This window comes from Cryptomeria japonica, chromosome 3 (genome assembly GCF_030272615.1).
Source record: "Cryptomeria japonica chromosome 3, Sugi_1.0, whole genome shotgun sequence".
Lineage (NCBI taxonomy): Eukaryota > Viridiplantae > Streptophyta > Pinopsida > Cupressales > Cupressaceae > Cryptomeria > Cryptomeria japonica.
In genome coordinates this window covers 274670349-274689608 of record NC_081407.1, presented here as the reverse complement: position 1 = coordinate 274689608, position 19260 = coordinate 274670349, and the positions used below count along the sequence as shown (strand labels likewise).

General features: G+C 37.6%; 1 protein-coding gene across 6 annotated transcripts in view; it reads right to left on the bottom strand.

The window, feature by feature from the left end:
* LOC131063905 (uncharacterized) overlaps positions 1 to 19260 on the bottom strand; it is a 187348-nt gene that overhangs the window by 143824 nt on the left and 24264 nt on the right. For all 6 annotated transcript variants that reach the window (XR_009111181.2, XM_057997875.2, XM_057997874.2 and 3 more), the window contains exons 4-8: positions 16942 to 17078; positions 16304 to 16453; positions 2396 to 2497; positions 1229 to 1393; positions 790 to 900 (exon numbers count right to left, since the gene is read on the bottom strand). Coding sequence is in view for 5 of the 6 variants with exons in the window: in XM_057997875.2 (XP_057853858.1) it covers positions 790 to 900; positions 1229 to 1393; positions 2396 to 2497; positions 16304 to 16453; positions 16942 to 17078 (665 nt within the window). In the remaining variant the exon portion in view is untranslated. The remainder of the gene's footprint in view (positions 1 to 789; positions 901 to 1228; positions 1394 to 2395; positions 2498 to 16303; positions 16454 to 16941; positions 17079 to 19260) is intronic.

The window sequence follows — 19260 nt, the reverse complement described above, 5'->3', positions numbered from 1 at the left end:
TAAATATAAAAGTAATTAAGTATTTTCTTAATATCACCAATATTTGTCTTAAAGGTTGGTTCAGCCAGATCACATAAATATGCTTAAGGAAATGACTATATTTATTACAGTAATTTTATCCTACTTATAGAGAAGCAATCCCTCTCCTATATTTTGACATGGCCCTAGAGATAGCTCCTCTGAATAAACTCCTCTCCTTGCTTTAAGCAATCTTTCACTTTTGTATGACTATGTTTGCTCGATTCCCCTAGAACAATCTTTAGCCTTTGCATGGTTTTATTTTCTTTATTATATTATCCTAGAACAGAATTACACTTTATCCTCTTCTGATTAGAGTGAATTTATGCTATATCCTGTTGATATCATCCTAGAATAAGATAATTCTTTGTTCAGAAAAAAAAATTCTAATGTCAAGGGTCCTCCTAAAGAATCATACTGGGTTCTTACATTCTTGGTGGTGTTGCCTACTAAATCTATATACTATGTGTTTTTTATGGGCTAATTGTCCATGATGTTCAAACACCAATTCAAATAGCTGCCTCTTCCTCTCTTTATCCATGTTATTTATGTCTATGCTTAATAATAGATGTGTCATTGAAAACCTGCCAATTATAGAATACAAGCCACAAACATCTTACTAAATGAAATGCTTTACACAAAAATCAAATATCATACATGCAACTATGTGGGGATTTAACTATAGAACTAGGAGCATACCCAACACGTGGAACACATCCATTAACCTATATAAAGAATGTAGACAGTGTAGCTATGGATTTTCAAACTAACCTCAAACATAAAGCGCATCCCTCCGTCTACAAAATAAAAGGGCGAATTTGTCAGCAGAAAGAGCTTCTTTCCTCTTTCTCTAAGAGTTCTCAAGAATTTTAAGACTGCTGCCTGTCAATTCAAAATTAAAAATCCATATTAGCTCATTTTCTGCACACTGTCTCTTGAAACAAGGAGGATGTATTTTTGTCACTAGAAATTCAATTATAAGCAAGTGCCTTAAGTTGACACCAGAAACACTATTACATAAGTCATACTGGTTATATCAGTCTATACTGAGGATGACCCAGTGGGCAGCTTTAAGTACTTTTATTAGGAGAACATCGATCTAATTAATATTTTATTCAGATATCAAAGATCAATATAGATTTTTATCTATCCAGAGCACAAGCTTAAACTACTCTCTAAAATAGGTTCTGTATCAAAAAATAGTACTTACATTTTTGACTAAATATTTGCCTGGCTCAGCAAGAATTTTTTTATGTACAAGTCCGCTGCAGTGTACATGGTGAATTGCACGCTTCACGTCCTCATAAACATAAAATGCATCAAAATCCAGCTTTTGATCAACGAAGTGCTGAATAATATCTGATATAAGGCATGCCTGCATTATCAATACCTTTTGCCATTAACAACAATTTTAACAAAGACAGATATTACCACAAGAAACAAAACAGAAACTCACAAAATTTAACAATTCCACTGTTTTTAGAACTGTAAAGGAATCTGACAGGTTGCATTGCTAAGTTACTACTGAACTTTCTATAGCAGCTATTTGCATAGTACTGCAAGATGGGCTTAGATAGTGAAATATATCACTGTTGACATATTTTACTGCTTCCAGTTAGTATTTTACCTCTCTGCTCAAAGTTTTTTCCTTGATTCTAGTTGTATAGTTTTTAGTTTCATTTAATGGTGTTCAACAGATGAGTGCTTCACTGCTTAATGACTGGGAAAGAGTCTGTGTGGCTAATTGCATTGTTAAGTTACCATCAAAAGGGCCTTCATATAATAGCTATCTGCATGGTACCTACAGATGGGATATCACATATATTACTGTTTCCAGTTAATACTTCTACCTCTGTGCTCAGAGTTTTTTCCCTCATTCTATTTGTACATATTTTAGTTTCATTTAACGAGGTTCAACAGATTAGCACTTCACTGTTTGATGAGAACTACATATGCCTAGCATTAAGTCCAGTACTTATTGGTCTCATCTTAATCATCCAATCAACAAAACATCAACTTCACATCCAACATGCATATCACTCGCCTGAAGGACTGGAGTTGGAAGAACATCACAACACTACTATGTGCAAACTAGAAAGATACAAACCATGTCCAACATCTCAAAATTCCAGTCGCTGCATTAGTAAGGAACGAAAAGAGAATGCATATCATCAAGATGTCTTATTCTACCATTAACTTCCTAAGCATTACAATTAATCCAACTGTTAAGGACAATCACGACGGTGGACACAAGAACAAATAAATAGGCATCATTACAGTGCGCAAACCTGATGCAACACACATAGTTTTCTTCTGATTGTTGACTTAAGTTAGATAATCAAATAGTACCATCAATATTTCAAATGCACTTAATTACCTCACTAAAGCAAAAAAGGTCCATCAGACCAGTCAGATTTGTTGCATAGTCTCTGCTTATATGCCTGTTTCCGTAGATCTCTTCAACTTCTTCCGTACTCATCTGTTACCGAAATCAATAAGCACGGTAAGAAAACCTTCTCATAGGTTAGCAAAAGGGAAAATTATTTACCTATTTGAGTCTGCCACAAAATCTAATGCAGGCAATATAAATATAAATCTAGAAGTTCTCAAGGAAAACAAGAAAAACATTTTCCTCACAAAAAAACTTCTCAAGGAAAATTATTTACCTATCTGAGCCTGTTCCAAAATTCAATGCAGGCAATATCTAGAAAATCTAGAAACTCTCAAGGAAAAAAACAAAACAATCAGCATACAGTGCCTTTATTACGTTTTGTCAATATGGTTGTATCTGACTATGTATATGTTTGTCAATATGGTTGTATATGTCAATGTATCAATTGTTTGTTGATTTTCAGGTAGTCATAAGTGTCAGTTGATAGATGGTTGTTTTCTGTGTGGCAACCATTGAGCTTTTTCAATAAACTTTGCATAGTCAAGAAAAGAAGTATGATCCTTGGCTGATCATCTTTGATCTACTCCTGCAATAACTTCATGTGCGAATAAAGATATATTTTACTACTCTATTTGTTCATTATTTCAAATATTAATTTTATCATAAGGAAGAGTAACCATTTGACACCAATCTCTTAAAAGAAATCAGGCCCGATTTAAAAAATCCATGCCTTTAGACCCCAATAAATTGTAATGTCCCCAAATTTTTATAAAGTGGCTTAATTGAATTAGTTGATTAAGTTGTCCAAAAATTAATTTTATTTCTAAGGGCTGAATTTAATTATAAAATAAGTGAAAATAATAAAATAATAAAGTAAGTCACTTTATTAAATAAAGTTCTCCAATATTCAAGTTGGCCTAATCTATTAGATGTTTCCTGGAGCTCTTTATAAGGAGGCTGGTTGAAAGAAGTTAAGTATGCTTTTGAAATTGACATGATAATTTATGTTTTCTAGAGACGAAAACCTTCAGGAGTTTGACAAAAGGGTTGGACGAAAACCTAGCTCTTCCAAAGGGGTGGATTCGTGACGGAGTCTACATTTGTGCAAATTTGTAAAGTCTCCATCGAAGAAAAATTTGTAAGGGATTGTTTCAAAAATAAAGATATTTGCATATGTTTATTATTTGGGAAAAATAAAATAAGTTTACATTGTTATTGCATAATATTATGAGGAAGAGCTATTTTATTTGTTTCTGATAAGATTCTTGTTTTGCCATCTAAGGTTCAATGCTGCGGCGATTCTTATTCAAAATATTTCAATTTTAATATTTGATGCGAACTTTAAAATTGACCATTATGTCCAAATGTTGGTGAATAATATAATTTGTAGGCAAATAAATTTTTGACGGAAGATTTGATAATTGTATAAAGGCAGCTATTATTTGATCTTTAGCAGATTCATATTTCATTTGCAGAATATTATCGTAGCTATCTCTGGTTATGAACATCACAAAGGTCCGTCTTTGCTATTTAGCGCAGGAGCCTTCTTAGGAGTCGGCATCCTTCCTATGGCAAGCATTTAGATTCAAAGGTTAGATGTAATGTCCCCTTCTCACTGATGACCTTCCAGTGGTCCATTAGCCTATTCCTGAGACCCGTAGGCTAGGTGGAATGAAGAATGAGGGTCCAGCATTAATGAAACGAGGACTTACTATTTTTAGTAAGTCAAGAAATGGCCATTCTGGTGTTACTGCCCTACTGAGCTCTCCATGTTTTGCCTCTGGACGCAATGATCATGCTTTTCTGAGCATTAGTTCTTGACTTTCTATTTTTAGTAAGTGGCTGTGTGGCACAATTCTATTTTTGGCAGTAGACAGGGTTCTGATTCTGCAGCAGTTCTGTGGTCGTCCGGGCTCAGTTTCATCCTGGTTGTGATAATAATCAGTACGGGAGTCATTGGCGACATAATTAAATATTATTTTCCTTATCCTAAGGTTTAATATTTAATTAATTTGATTTTGCTACTGATTTATTATATTTGGGATTAATGTCCATATTTTTCCTAAGTATTTGGCGAGCTTCATGTTTATTAAGGAGATGTCGAATTATTTGAAAGAAATATTATTTTGTGACTTATCTCTAAATATTGGCCAAAGTATATCGTGGGTCCATGCCTTGGGCGTGGGATTTGACTTATGGGAAATAGCGCCACTTTTGGGGGTCCACATGTAGTGGAATGAAATGCAAATGCAAGGCGTTGAATTTGGAGGAATTGCATTTGGATTTGAGGAGTGAAGTTATAAATATGAGACTTGGGCTCCCATTTGCATCATCTTTGAAAATTGCATCATTATGTTGCCAGTTTGGCTACTGAAAATCTGAACTTCGAAGTTGGCTTCCTAGCTAAGTCTCAGTTTCGTACTTGCAAGATAGTACCTAGCTGTGTCCTTGTATTCCCATTGCTGATTGGTGAATGAGTTGTGGATTATGGAGTGTTCTATGCTGGATTTGAGTGTTTCTGGTTGCTGGTCGTGGGACTGCTGAAAGTATATTTTGCTCACACCTCTTAACTAGGCGACTCCATCATTTTGGGTATCGGCTCATCCTTCCTTCCTAGCCATGGCGATACAATGTGTGAGTTTTTAGCAGTTTTAAATGAGCAATGAATTTACTAGATAAAATCGAACTTCCCAGGTATAGCGTGGGTTTTTGCACTTGCATTGGGATGCGTGCCAAATGAATAGTGGGTTGTTTGGGTTGTAGTTTGGATTGGATGTTGTTGTTAGTGTTATATTGTGGGATTGGGATTGATTTGAATTGATTCGGGTGAAAAATGAGGGAGTTATGAGCATTTTGGTGTTTCCATAGGCTGCTGAATTGTACTTTCAGCCTGCAGATTAGTTGTAACAGAAAATTATATTCGTGCTGTAGAAATCTGCAATTACTCTTCTCATCTCATCTCTATTTTGTAAGGTTGTTTCAGTAGTACTGATCATCCCTTCTTGCTGCTCTTAATTGTAAACCCCACTGCATAAGTGGAAAAGGCTGGCTTGCCACCTTTTAAATTTTGTAATTCAGTTTTTGTACTCAGTCCTCCCACTGAATAAGTGGTCGGGTGATAAGTTCAATACAATGGTCCTCCCGCTGAAATATGCGGTAGAGTGACAGCTTAATGTAATGTCCTCCCGCTGAAATACGCGATAGAGTGATTGAGTTTCAGTTCTTGTCATGTTTTCCTTGGATGGTTTTGTAATGGACACCCCCTGTTCGGTACTAAATTTATGTCCTTTCTACTTAGTGTAATTTTGTCAAACAGTTGGCGTGCAAGCTGACTACTGGATTTTTTTTGGTTCTTGATTTGCTAGAGGATAAATTTGGTAAACTGGTATTTATTGTAAAGCTTTCAAGTTTATTCAATATAAAAATAACCAGACATATCAAATGCCAAAAGCAAGAGGATTAATGCTGATGATATTTATTTAATTCCAACTCCAAGCATACAAATCAGATTTGAAGAATATTACAGACCATATGATAATAAACAAATTCAAACCTGGACTCCACAAGTATAGAACCTGCTGAAAACACTGTTCACGCACTGTAGCTGCACTATTCACGGCACTGTAGCATTTTTACTATTCACGCAGCACTGTAGCAAAACACTGTTCACGCGGTACTGTAGCAAAAACACTGTTCACGCGGTACTGTAGCAAATCACTATTCACGCGGTACTGTAGCAAATCACTATTCACGCGGTACTGTAGCAAAAACACTATTTTCAAATCTGCACTTTCAAACCCCTGTAAAAACATCATGCGAGAGCACCAAATGAAGCCCAATGTGTTTCCTGAATGAAAACACCATTAATCCTCCTGACTGTGTCTTTCAACAGCGAAGAGAATGCTAGCAAAGAGGGATTCCGTCCTCCAAGCCCAATAATCAGATTTCTACGAAATCCAACAGCATCACATTAATTCATCCCAGCATATCCCAAAAGAGAGCTCTCAACCTCCATTTATATCTTCTTCCTGGATGCAAACACTTCATTTTCTCAATGTGGGATAATACATTTTAGAATAAAATATTATTTCCCACAATATACACATTAAAGGGAACTTTTAATATTTTAAACATTACTTTATATTCCCAACCTTATAATATAACTATAAAGTTAAATATTTAATTTAACTTTACACTTTATCGTTAAATATTAAAACCTTGTTGATAATCCCTTTAAATCATTGTCGCCTTCAAATATTTTCTAGTGATAATTATGCCAACCAGGGAAACACTAAAAATTCCAAGTCACTGCTTGGAGACTAACTTACTATAAATAGTAAGTGTCTAGAAACCTTGTCAAAGCAGCACCGATTGGCCTGAAACTGAAAACACCTAGGCCAAAATACCTCAGGATCCCACCAATGTCCTTGTTAGCCTTCGGGATCGTGTCAGAATAGGCTAACGACACCCCATATCATGTTGCGCTAAAAAGGGGACATTACAGTCCACCCCCCTTGAAATTGCTTGTCCTCAAGCAAATTCACTCCTGAATGTTGCAATACCTGTTCATTCTCCCATGTAGCATCCTCATCTGGCAGGTCTCTCCATTTCACCAAGTATTCCTTAACGATTCTGTTCCTGAGTGTCCTTTCCCTGACATCCAGAATAGCTTCGGGTACTAACACAAGCTTCCCCTCCTCATCCAAAGGGGGTAAATCTGCAGAAGGCACTACACTTTGACCAATGGCTTTCTTAAGCCTAGACACATGAAACACATTGTGCACCCGACTGCCCTCTGGAAGCTCAAGCTCATAGGCGACTTCACCCACTCTGCGAATCACCCTATAGGGACCATAAAATCTAGGCTTCAATTTTTCAGCTCCGCTCTTCTTGAGTGATGACTGTCTATATGGTTGTAGCTTCAAGTAAACCATATCCCCTACCTCGAAACTGCGCTCTATTCGGTGCTGATCAGCGTACAATTTCTGTTGATTCTGGGCCTGCTGTATATTCTCCTTGAGCACTTTCAGGATGTCCTGACTATCCTGCAATAAGTTTTTGGCTTTGGGCACTCTGCTGTCCCCCAAAACTAAATCCATGAAGCTAGGTGCGTCATAACCATAGAGTGCCATGAAAGGAGTCATCTTGATGGACATATGATAAGTGGTGTTATAACAATACTCTCCCATATGCAACCATCTGACCCAAGCCTTTTGTTGTGCAGTTACATAGTTCCTCAAATATCCCTCCACCCATTTATTCACAATCTCTGTTTGCCCATCTGTCTGCGGATGATAACTAGTACTAGGTGTAAGATCTGTACCACACAACCTAAACAACTCCTGCCAAAAAACACTCATAAACTTACTATCCCGATCACTGACAATGAATCTGGGCAACCCATGTAACCTGAATATCTCTCTAAAGAAAAGATCTGCCACCTGTGCTGCTGTGTAAATGGACGGAATAGCAAAGAAGTGAGCGAACTTCGTCAAGCGGTCCACCACCACATAGATGCAATCCCTTCCCTGCACTCGTGGTAAACCAGTGATGAAGTCCATCGAAATACTTTCCCATTTCCTATCTGGAATGGGCAAGGGCTGTAATAAACCTGCAGGAAATGTGTGCTCTCCCTTATTCTGTTGACAAACCGCACACTCCCTGACATACCTCTGAACATCATTCTTGAGCCCTCTCCATGTGAACCGCTCTCGGATCTGCCTGTAGGTCTTGAAGATCCCCGGATGCCCAGCTGTGGGTGCATCATGAAATGCCTTAAGTATCACCTCTCTCAAATGTGATGACGGAATCAAATAAACCCTGTCCTGAACTCTGATCAATCCATCTATCACCTCATAGCGATCATCCTGTATAGTACCTGAAATCAATCCAGAAGCCCAAGCATCTCCGACATACTCTGCTATAATCTGATCTCTCCAATCTCCTGAAATCTCTGCCAGGGCACATAAGTGAGGTCTCCGAGATAAGGCATCAGCCACCACGTTTTTCTTACCTTTGACAAACTCTATGTCAAAGTCATAAGCCTGCAATTTAGTAACCCATTTCTGTTGTCGGTCATTAAGATCGCGCTGGTTCATGAAATATTTAATACTGTTGTGATCAGTTTTGATCACAAAACGCCCACCTACCAAATATGATCGGAATTTGGCCAATGCATGCATTATGGCCAACATCTCCCTGTCATAGATAGAATAGCTCCTCTCAACACCTCGGAGCTTCCTACTCTCGAATGCAATGGGATGTTTCTCCTGCATCAATACTGCCCCTATCCCATCACCTGAAGCATCACACTGAAGTTCAAATGGCTTCGTGAAATCTGGTAGAGCTAAAACCGGACAAGATGACATCACTTGTTTGAAGTGGTCAAAACATCGTTGTGCTGCTTCTGTCCATACAAAGGCTCCCTTTTTAGTGAGGTCTGTCAAAGGTGTTGCCGTCTGTGAAAACCCCTTAACAAACCTCCTGTAAAACCCGCATAAACCAAAGAACCCCTTAAGCTGTGTGAGGTTCGTGGGAGTAGGCCAATCTACTATAGCTCTAATCTTTTCAGGGTCTACTTGAACTCCATCTGCACTAATAATATGCCCAAGGTATAGTAATTCTGTCATACCAAACTCACACTGACTCCTTGGCATATAAAGACTCTCTCTCTAAGATAGATAATACCTCCTCCAGATGCTGTGAATGTTCCTCCCAGGTCTTACTGAAGACCAAGATGTCATCAAAGAAGATCAAAACAAATCTCCTCAACTGCTCCCTGAATACCTGGTTCATACAACTCTGAAATGTAGCGGGTGCATTGGTTAGTCCAAACGGCATAACCATAAACTCAAAGTGGCCATAGTGGCATCGGAAGGCTGTTTTCTCAATGTCCTCTGCTCTCATCCTGATCTGATGGTATCCGGATCGCAAATCAATTTTGGTGAAGAAACATGCCCCATGCAACTCATCAATCAGCTCATCAATCCTAGGAATGGGATACCTATTTTTTATTGTTTTCTTATTCAATGCCCTATAATCGATGCACATGCGCATTGTCCCATCCTTCTTCTTTACCAGAACTACAACTGAAGCAAAGGGGCTTTTGCTAGGCCTGATGTGCCCCATTTCCAACAATTCCTTAATTGCCTTCTCTATCTCATCTTTATGTTTCTTAGGATGACGATAGGGAGTGATCATCACTGGTTTGGCTCCCTCCTCGAGCTCAATAACATGCTCTGCACCCCTGTCAGGAGGAACCCCATGCGGGATATCACTGAATACCTTGGCATGTCTGTCAAGAATCTCCTGTATATCTGGTGGATGACTCTTCACTCGAGGCTCTGGTGAAGTTGGCATAACTAAGCACTCTGTTGCCCACTCTATGTCATTATGTCGAAAAAGTTTCTCCATTCTCCTCAAAGAGACTACCCTGCAACTCCCATCTGAAAGTCCCCTGAGTACAACAGTCCTACCCTCATGCTGAAACCTCATTTCCAACTTCGCTAGGTTGAAAGTGAACTCAACCAGCGATGCCATCCATGTCATACCGAGGATGACGTCGTAATCTCCCATGTCCACAACATAGAAATCATCCTCCAACTCATAGCCATCTCCAAATCTAATGTGAAGATTTGAAACCTTCTGAGTACATAATAGCTTTTGGCCATTAGCCACCATGACTCTAAAACCATCATGCTCCTCTGTCTGTAAACCTCTCCTGGCTACCAACTGTGTATCTATAAAGTTATGTGTAGCCCCAGTGTCAATGAGAGATATCACTTTCTGCCCCTGGATAGTACCCCTGACCTTAAACGTGATTGCCTTTTGGGCCCCTGTCAAGCGTGCCAACGATCTATCATCCTTAGGAATGCTGCTCTCCTCTATCGTGTTACCCTCATCTGAATCGGAGTGCTGATCCTCCCCCTCTGACTCTGACTCCTCTACTGAAAAATACTCCATTTGATTTGCCTTAGCCTTGAGAGGGCATTTATGAGATAAGTCCCAAGGCTCTCTACACTGGAAGCATAGTTTCTTCTTTCGTAGTTCATTAAAGGTTTCACTGTCTAGTCCTTTTGATCCTTCTTTGGGTTTGTTATACTCTTTCTGAAATGGTTTTTTGTCTTTGTCCTTGCGGTAGGGAGAATCTGTTGAATGGTATTTTCCTTTGTATACCGAAGGGGCTAAATCTCGTGCCTTTTTAGTTGCTTCTGCTAAGGTGAGTGGATCATGTCCCTTCACCCAACCACGTAACGGATCAGCAAGCCCATCACAAAATAACACCACCAATCTCCTAGGAGAGATATCAGTAACAAGTACAGACAAACGCTGAAACTCGGCGATGTAAGCATCCACTGAACCTGACTGTTTTAACTGTGCTAGCTCCTTGAAATGTAACTTGGGATCCCTAGTGTCAAATCTCTCGATCAATCTTTCTGTGAATTCCTCATAGGATGTAATCTGATTATGCCCCAGAGTCACCATGCCATGATGCCACCATTCATGCGCAACGCCGTCCAAATGCATAGCCGCATACTTGATAGCCTCATCCTCAGGCATAGGATTTAGCTGCAAGTATGTATCTATCTTCTGCACCCAAGCTCGTGCAGTCATCTTCCCTGAAGCATCATAATAAGGCAAGGAAAGTTTTCCAACTTTCTTTCTTAGCTCAAAATTCTGATTCCTCCCTCCTGCTCTAGGCATATGTCTCATCCTCAAGTCCATATAATCTCTGAGGGAAATATCTGCCTGAAACTCGGGTCCACTGGCCTCCCAGTCCCTCCTGAACTGACCCTGTAACTCAGTAATCTGCGGTTCATTCACTGGTTGAACCGGATCCCTAGGTGGGAAGGTGGGTAGAAGAGGTCTCGAGCTCGCTGTTCGAGCTGGGCGTGCAACGTGTCTAAAGTTATCCGCCTCATTCCCATTGTTGCCATGTCCATTATTACCATTAATATTATTCTCAGGGCCATTGTTGTTGCCACGACCTCCATTATTATCATCTCCCCTATTGTTATCGTTTCCCCCATTGTTATTGTTTCCATTGTTGGCATCACCTGGATTAATATTGATGCCCATCTGTCTAGCCATAAGCTGCAACATCATGTCCATTCGCCTATTCTGCTCCTGCTGCATACGCTGCCCCTGCTCTAACGTACCCAGCAACTGTCTGAACATCACCTCCCCCTGATCTGGAACGATATTCCTCTCATCTCGGTCACCCATACTGCTGTCCTGATCAAAGAATATTTCCTCTATGTCTGTATGACTGGATTCTATGTCCACCTGCACGGATGAACTAGACTGCTCACTCTGACTATCCGGATTTCTATTTTGTCTGGCCCTGGTATTGCGAAAATTATAATGCCCCTGTCGCATGCTCAATCATACATTCTGGACCTGTTTTATTTCTGCAATATGTTTTGGTGAAAGTTTCCCACAAGATGGCAGAATCTTCTGCTCTGATACCACTGTAATGGACACCCCCTGTTCGGTACTAAATTTATGTCCTTTCTACTTAGTGTAATTTTGTCAAACAGTTGGCGTGCAAGCTGACTACTGGATTTTTTTTGGTTCTTGATTTGCTAGAGGATAAATTTGGTAAACTGGTATTTATTGTAAAGCTTTCAAGTTTATTCAATATAAAAATAACCAGACATATCAAATGCCAAAAGCAAGAGGATTAATGCTGATGATATTTATTTAATTCCAACTCCAAGCATACAAATCAGATTTGAAGAATATTACAGACCATATGATAATAAACAAATTCAAACCTGGACTCCACAAGTATAGAACCTGCTGAAAACACTGTTCACGCACTGTAGCTGCACTATTCACGGCACTGTAGCATTTTTACTATTCACGCAGCACTGTAGCAAAACACTGTTCACGCGGTACTGTAGCAAAAACACTGTTCACGCGGTACTGTAGCAAATCACTATTCACGCGGTACTGTAGCAAATCACTATTCACGCGGTACTGTAGCAAAAACACTATTTTCAAATCTGCACTTTCAAACCCCTGTAAAAACATCATGCGAGAGCACCAAATGAAGCCCAATGTGTTTCCTGAATGAAAACACCATTAATCCTCCTGACTGTGTCTTTCAACAGCGAAGAGAATGCTAGCAAAGAGGGATTCCGTCCTCCAAGCCCAATAATCAGATTTCTACGAAATCCAACAGCATCACATTAATTCATCCCAGCATATCCCAAAAGAGAGCTCTCAACCTCCATTTATATCTTCTTCCTGGATGCAAACACTTCATTTTCTCAATGTGGGATAATACATTTTAGAATAAAATATTATTTCCCACAATATACACATTAAAGGGAACTTTTAATATTTTAAACATTACTTTATATTCCCAACCTTATAATATAACTATAAAGTTAAATATTTAATTTAACTTTACACTTTATCGTTAAATATTAAAACCTTGTTGATAATCCCTTTAAATCATTGTCGCCTTCAAATATTTTCTAGTGATAATTATGCCAACCAGGGAAACACTAAAAATTCCAAGTCACTGCTTGGAGACTAACTTACTATAAATAGTAAGTGTCTAGAAACCTTGTCAAAGCAGCACCGATTGGCCTGAAACTGAAAACACCTAGGCCAAAATACCTCAGGATCCCACCAATGTCCTTGTTAGCCTTCGGGATCGTGTCAGAATAGGCTAACGACACCCCATATCATGTTGCGCTAAAAAGGGGACATTACAGGTTTACCACCAAGAGTTTAGTTTCTATCCTGATGGATAAGCAGAAGGGGCTGATGGATAAGCAGAAGGGGCTGGCTTGCCGCCCAGGCATTGTAATTTCCAGTTTGTTTTATGGTGCTAACGATCCCCAGAACACCGTATGCTCTCACCCTCCCAGCTTGGGCTCTCGGTGAACAAAAGGTGGAAGGGTTCCCTTTCAGCAGTTTGGATGATTTCTCTAACCTTAACGAGTTGTTGTGTTTACTTGTAACTCTTACTGTTAAAAACAAAAAAAAATTACTGGGATATTACATTAGACAAACATCAATAATAGTCTGAAGTTTTCCTGTTGGGATCGATATTGTGTGGGACCAAGGTGGCGTGTTTCGTTTCAAATATTGAAAATTGAGTCTTAAAGCCAAATTTCCTAAGTAGCAATCCTACTAGAGGATGGAGGCACGGGATGCTAGAAGACATTCAATATCCTCTCATCAATCACTAGCGAAGAGGCCACAAAATTATATTAGTGACAAAACAATTCGTGCCAAAATAACTAAAGCCAAGATCGGTTTCTAGGTGGCAACGGTAACGTAATTAGGACACTATCTACTTGTCTATAATTAGGTCCTTATTACTTCACTCACTTAAGCTAAACTTAGGTGCTTTTTTAGATTAGGTTAATAATAGCTTATGTTGTCTCATTAATTATGATTATGACACTTGGCACTAGCTAATTTAATCTTTCTTTAGGGTTTGCATCTAGGATTTCATTCATCGTTTTCATAAGGATTCATTCATTCATTGTTACATTTATCTGTTGTGCATCAATATACCAAGGTTGCAAGATACGACACCCCCCACTCACCCGGTACGTGTACCACTATACTAGGTACAAGTACAGGTATGGTATGGCACCGAAACAACATGGATATTGTACCCTCACGTCTTCAAAAAAACATGTTTTTTTTTGTCATGCCAGATTCATGAAGTTTTGTGGACTTCTTTTTTCTTTTTTTCTTTTTTTGTGTGATTTTACTAACCAATTTTCTTGAGTAATTTTCCCAGGGTTTTACTACACATTTGGCTCACAAGGAGAGCTTTATGGAAAATCCGAAGCTTTGCAAGAATCATAATTTGATGCTACCAACGTGCTCCTCTCCTCATAAATTGTCACCTCAAAGTTTAGCTATCATTCTATTACCGCCTTTACTTATAGTGGTCGTGACTTTGTGCTCCATTTCTCTATATTGCTCGTTTTTCAAAAAGCCAAGCAGTGGGCCATTGTGGAAATTAACTAATATGGAAGTGGACATGATATGCTTACTCCACAATTTGAAGGAGAGTAACGTGATTGAATCCAGGGGTGCTAAAAAGGTTTACAAGGTATTAATATCTAGTTGATCTGCTCATGTTCTGGATCCTCTTAAAGGATACCACTAGCCCATCGTGGAGAATTGGGTGTTAATACCTACATTTTTGGGCTTTTTTTAATGCTATTGTGTCTACATTGGTTTGTTTGGTATTGTCAAATTTGTCCCACAAATTTATATAAGGCATGAAAAGAAACCTAATTTTAAATTTTCTAAAGAAAAAAAGTAGCTTTAGTAATTGTATAGTTTTAATTATAAATGTTTTGATTTTTTATAAAAATAATTATATCATATAAATGTTAGTAGTTTATCTTTTATTAAACAAATCATACAGTTATGAGGGTAGATATATAATATTATAACAGACTTTTATAATAATCTAATAGTAATTAATTGATAATTTATTTATTTTTAAATATTTATTACTAATATTAAAACTAACTTTAAATATATTTATTTTTATTATATATTAATATATTAAAATACACATATATATTTATTAATTTTAAAATTTGTGTTATATATACGAGTATTTTTTTAATGAATGTTGTATCTTGTTGTATCCATATTAGGGGTCTTGAAAAATGGCCGTATCTGTATTTGATATTGTATTCGTATCCATTCCCGTATCCGTGTCCATGCAACTTTGCAATGTACTATTCTCAGGTTGTTCAGCAAATCTATCATGCTTGATCTCCATTTGTGACAATTGTTTAGCTTGCAGGTGATTCATGGGCTTGTTGGGTTGAACAAATAACTCCAACAGTAACCATCTCATATCCGTTGTGACTCAAGTGGTACAGATCTATGATGGCTGCACACACAACAATAAAGACTTAGTTCTCAACCTTTTTATGTTGTGATTGGATGCGTCTGTCCCCAATCACAATTATTATTCGTTTCTAGTTGGATATGTTTTCCCCCAATCACATTTGTTGAGATATGGTGATTGGAAGTGTTTGTCCCCAATCAAGGAAATTGGTAGTTATGATTGGATGTGTTTTTCCCCAATCCAAACTTATTGTAAGACCTTGGATAGATGTGTTAGTCCCTATCCTTGGTTCCATGGCTAGATGTGTTTATCCCTATCCTTGGATAAAAGTATAGTCACTCCTACTGAAGAAGCCTAATGAGGCTAGATCCACTATTGCTTGTCACAAGTAGATGTGTATCTCCTTATACCTTATTTTTTTGATGAGCTACTGAACATGCTCATCAAGTATTGTTAGTCCACTCATCCCCATTTAGAGAATGATGATATATGAGGGGATGTTAAGATATTACATCATTAGATTTGTTAGTGTCTTTAGAATACGTATATACTTGTTAGTTTGTTAGTACCCATTAGTGCATTTTTTATGGTGCACCATATGCAAATATTTATTTTGTAATTGGATGGCACTGTATTACGAGTTGTTAGAACTCACTTATGTAAGGAGAGTTGATAAGGGAGGTTTCCTATAATAGTGGAGATGAAACTCCTACAAATTTGTAATATGCATTGAACGAATCGAAATGAATAGCATTGTTATTCTAGTATTCCAAATCACTAATAAGAAATAATTGATAATTCAACAACAGATGAATTATGTGCTTCTTCATAAATTACAAATGCTAGAACTTGTTAGAATTGGAACTATCACTAAATAAATTCAGCTGAAAACCTACCATCATACACCATATCAAAAAGCATTTCTTTAATTATAAATTTATAACCAACATCAAAAGTAAAAAAGGCATGATGTGAATGTCCATAAATGACCAAAGTAGGTCAATGGGTCTCAAAACTATAGCCAATAATAACATCATAATATGTACCTTACGACGACCATAGTAGCATCCATCAGGTTCGATACAGTGGAAAAAGTCCAACTTTAATAAACATCCACGCTTTTTGTCATAAAAGAGTCCTCTTATAGGAAAATTTGGATCATACTGAAACTGTAAACAACTTTCTGGATATCTGTTCTGTCATGGGCACAACCATCTCAAAATTACATCAGTGATGGAAACAAGACAAACACTTTTTTTTTTCTATTTTCTGATGAAAAGGCTCTATCTATATATGTGTGTATGTATGTATGTATAGAAACATACATAGATATGTGTGTGTGTGTGTGTGTAAGAGAAGGCTGTAAGGCAGTCCCTAAGAGAGAAAACCAGGGGGTTGGCAGAAATGGTCAGAAATCAGATAAACACTTTGAAAAGAAGGCCAGCTATATGAAAGTATGAGTCATAACATGAGATATACTTAATGCATTGAGAAATCATCCATAAAGTATTAAGAAATAGGGATAGTCAAAGACTCATAAATTAAATTCAAATTCAAGAAAAACACAATTTGAATTTCCAGTGTTTGTTTACTCTGCAAAGAAATACACTGTCTCTAAGAAAGAATCCACGGATATTTTCTATTTCTTACACAAAGCTTATGCATAAATTACAAACTCAATTACCTCTTTGACAATATGCTCCTTTGCAAGATCATATATTAAAGTCTGTAAGCTCCCTGTGTAATGAGAAACTGTATAATCATAATCAAATCCATACACTTCGATATGATCCAACCTTAGGTTGTCATTTGCATAGATGCCTGCATTTCAAAACAAATAAAAAGTTAATAAATAAAGAAAAAGACAAATAACGAGTACATAGCTGATGTGTTATATCTTGAAGAAAACACACACACTTACACTGAGAAGGGGGGGGTGAATCAGTATAAGATCAACTTTCTCAATTTTTTAATTTAAAAATCTCAAAGCAATGAACAAAGCATTCACACAATTTAGATCTAACACAAGAAGACAAGATGCACACATAATTTTAAATGGAGATCCTTGTGGGAGAAAACTACAGCAAAATATTGCTTTTTATAATAACTTCTTAGAACTTCATAGGCTCCAACCCACAGGAGACACCAATCCCCTCCACTGAGCTCCAACTCAGCAAGAGACTCCAATCTCTTAAATAAGTGGCTCCAACCCCAGATCTCACCAAGTAGAAGGCATCAACCTTCGTGATGTTGGATGATAATGGTATTGATGGATCTGCCCTAGATCCTTTGAACAGCTTCAACAAAACTGCTCTAACTCTTCCCCAAAACTGCACTTATGTCTGCTCTGATTCTATCAATGAAGTCTGCCCAGAACTAGACTTATGTATGCTCCAAATCATCAATGAAGTCTGCTGCACTTATGTCTGCTCCAGGTCTGCAATACAGTCTGATATAATCTGCTCCAGATCTGCAACAAAGTCTGATATAATCTGCTCCTTTGTCTGCTCTTTATGGAAGATATATGCAATGAATGGAAGATTAATGACCTCCAAAGAACTTGTTTATATATGCCTACAATGACAAAGGTTGTACCTTTTCAAAGAGGTCAGTCTGCTAAAACAGTTTATGTTGAACACACCCGGATACTAAGCGGGGCGGTGTAATGTCCCCTACCTGAGGCGGTGTAATGTCCCCTACCTGATCTATTTAAATATACTAAAATTGATAGATTTTCTTCAATAAGTTTTTAACAAGTGCTTGTCTATTTTCCTCATTAGCTGATTAATTTCATTATTCATAGTTCTTAATATAGATATCAAACCTTGCTACTACTTCAGTTTTAAGGGAGAAGGGTTTACATATGTTACCAAAGTGCTTAGAGACCAACTACAATAGGTTCCCTCAAAGTTTACAGATCCAAGCCCTTACCTATCTTGGGTCTATACCCTCAAGGCTTATGGGTCGCTGATCCCCACCCTATCTTGGGACTTAACCTATTGCTTGGATTTAGACTGCCCCTCTTTGGAACATCTCAATCCCATCTTCTTAAATATGTAAAGTAATAACATGATTTAGACTGTAAGTATATATATTTCTTATGTATTATGAATATATATATGAAATTAAGTATGACTGTCATACATATTGCAGTCCATATTAGCATTACTATTAATTCTGCATAATAAAATTATTGGGCTTCATATATTAAGCATACTTATTAAGCACATCCCCATGCATACCACCAAGAACACAAATGTTACTGCCTGTAACTTGATAACAATTCTGATCTAATCTGATCAATGGTGATCTTACTAGATGCTTTTGATTCCTTTCCTTTATATCTCTCAATGTGAGGGAGAGGTCACACCTCTTCATCATGTATACCCTTTGGCAAGAGACACACCCTTTCACCATTAGCACCCTTTGAAAGAGTGCGACTCTTCATTATTTCTGCCCTTTGAAAGGGACACAACCTCTCATAATCAGATCTGCACTTATCATTTAAATCAGATCTGCTTCTCATTTCCAAATTACTCCCCCTCTCAAATGAGGTTCTCTTCTCCCTTTTATATCTCATTGTTGAGGGAGTCACAACCTTTCCTTTCATTTCTTTTGACTTTTCATTAACTTAATTAATTTTTAATCAATCATATTTAATTATATTTAATTATTTTATTTTATATTTTAATTTTATTATTATCATTTATTATTGAATTTTTCTGCTTCAACTTCACGTCTTCCACAATCCACACACTTGTAAATGATTTGATCATCTATATCTATCCTCCGCAAGCAAGGAAAACATTAATTAGGTCGGCTAGAACAGGAGACAAACAATGACCCTAACATGTCGGCCTTAAGAACATATTGCAGTGAAAGAGGTCCAATCCAGGAGATAGAGAGGACCTAAAACAATGTATTACATCTTTCCATGATGCCCCAAACATCAAACATACTAGCACATATCTTCCCAACTCAGCAAAAAGATAGCGTGTAGATA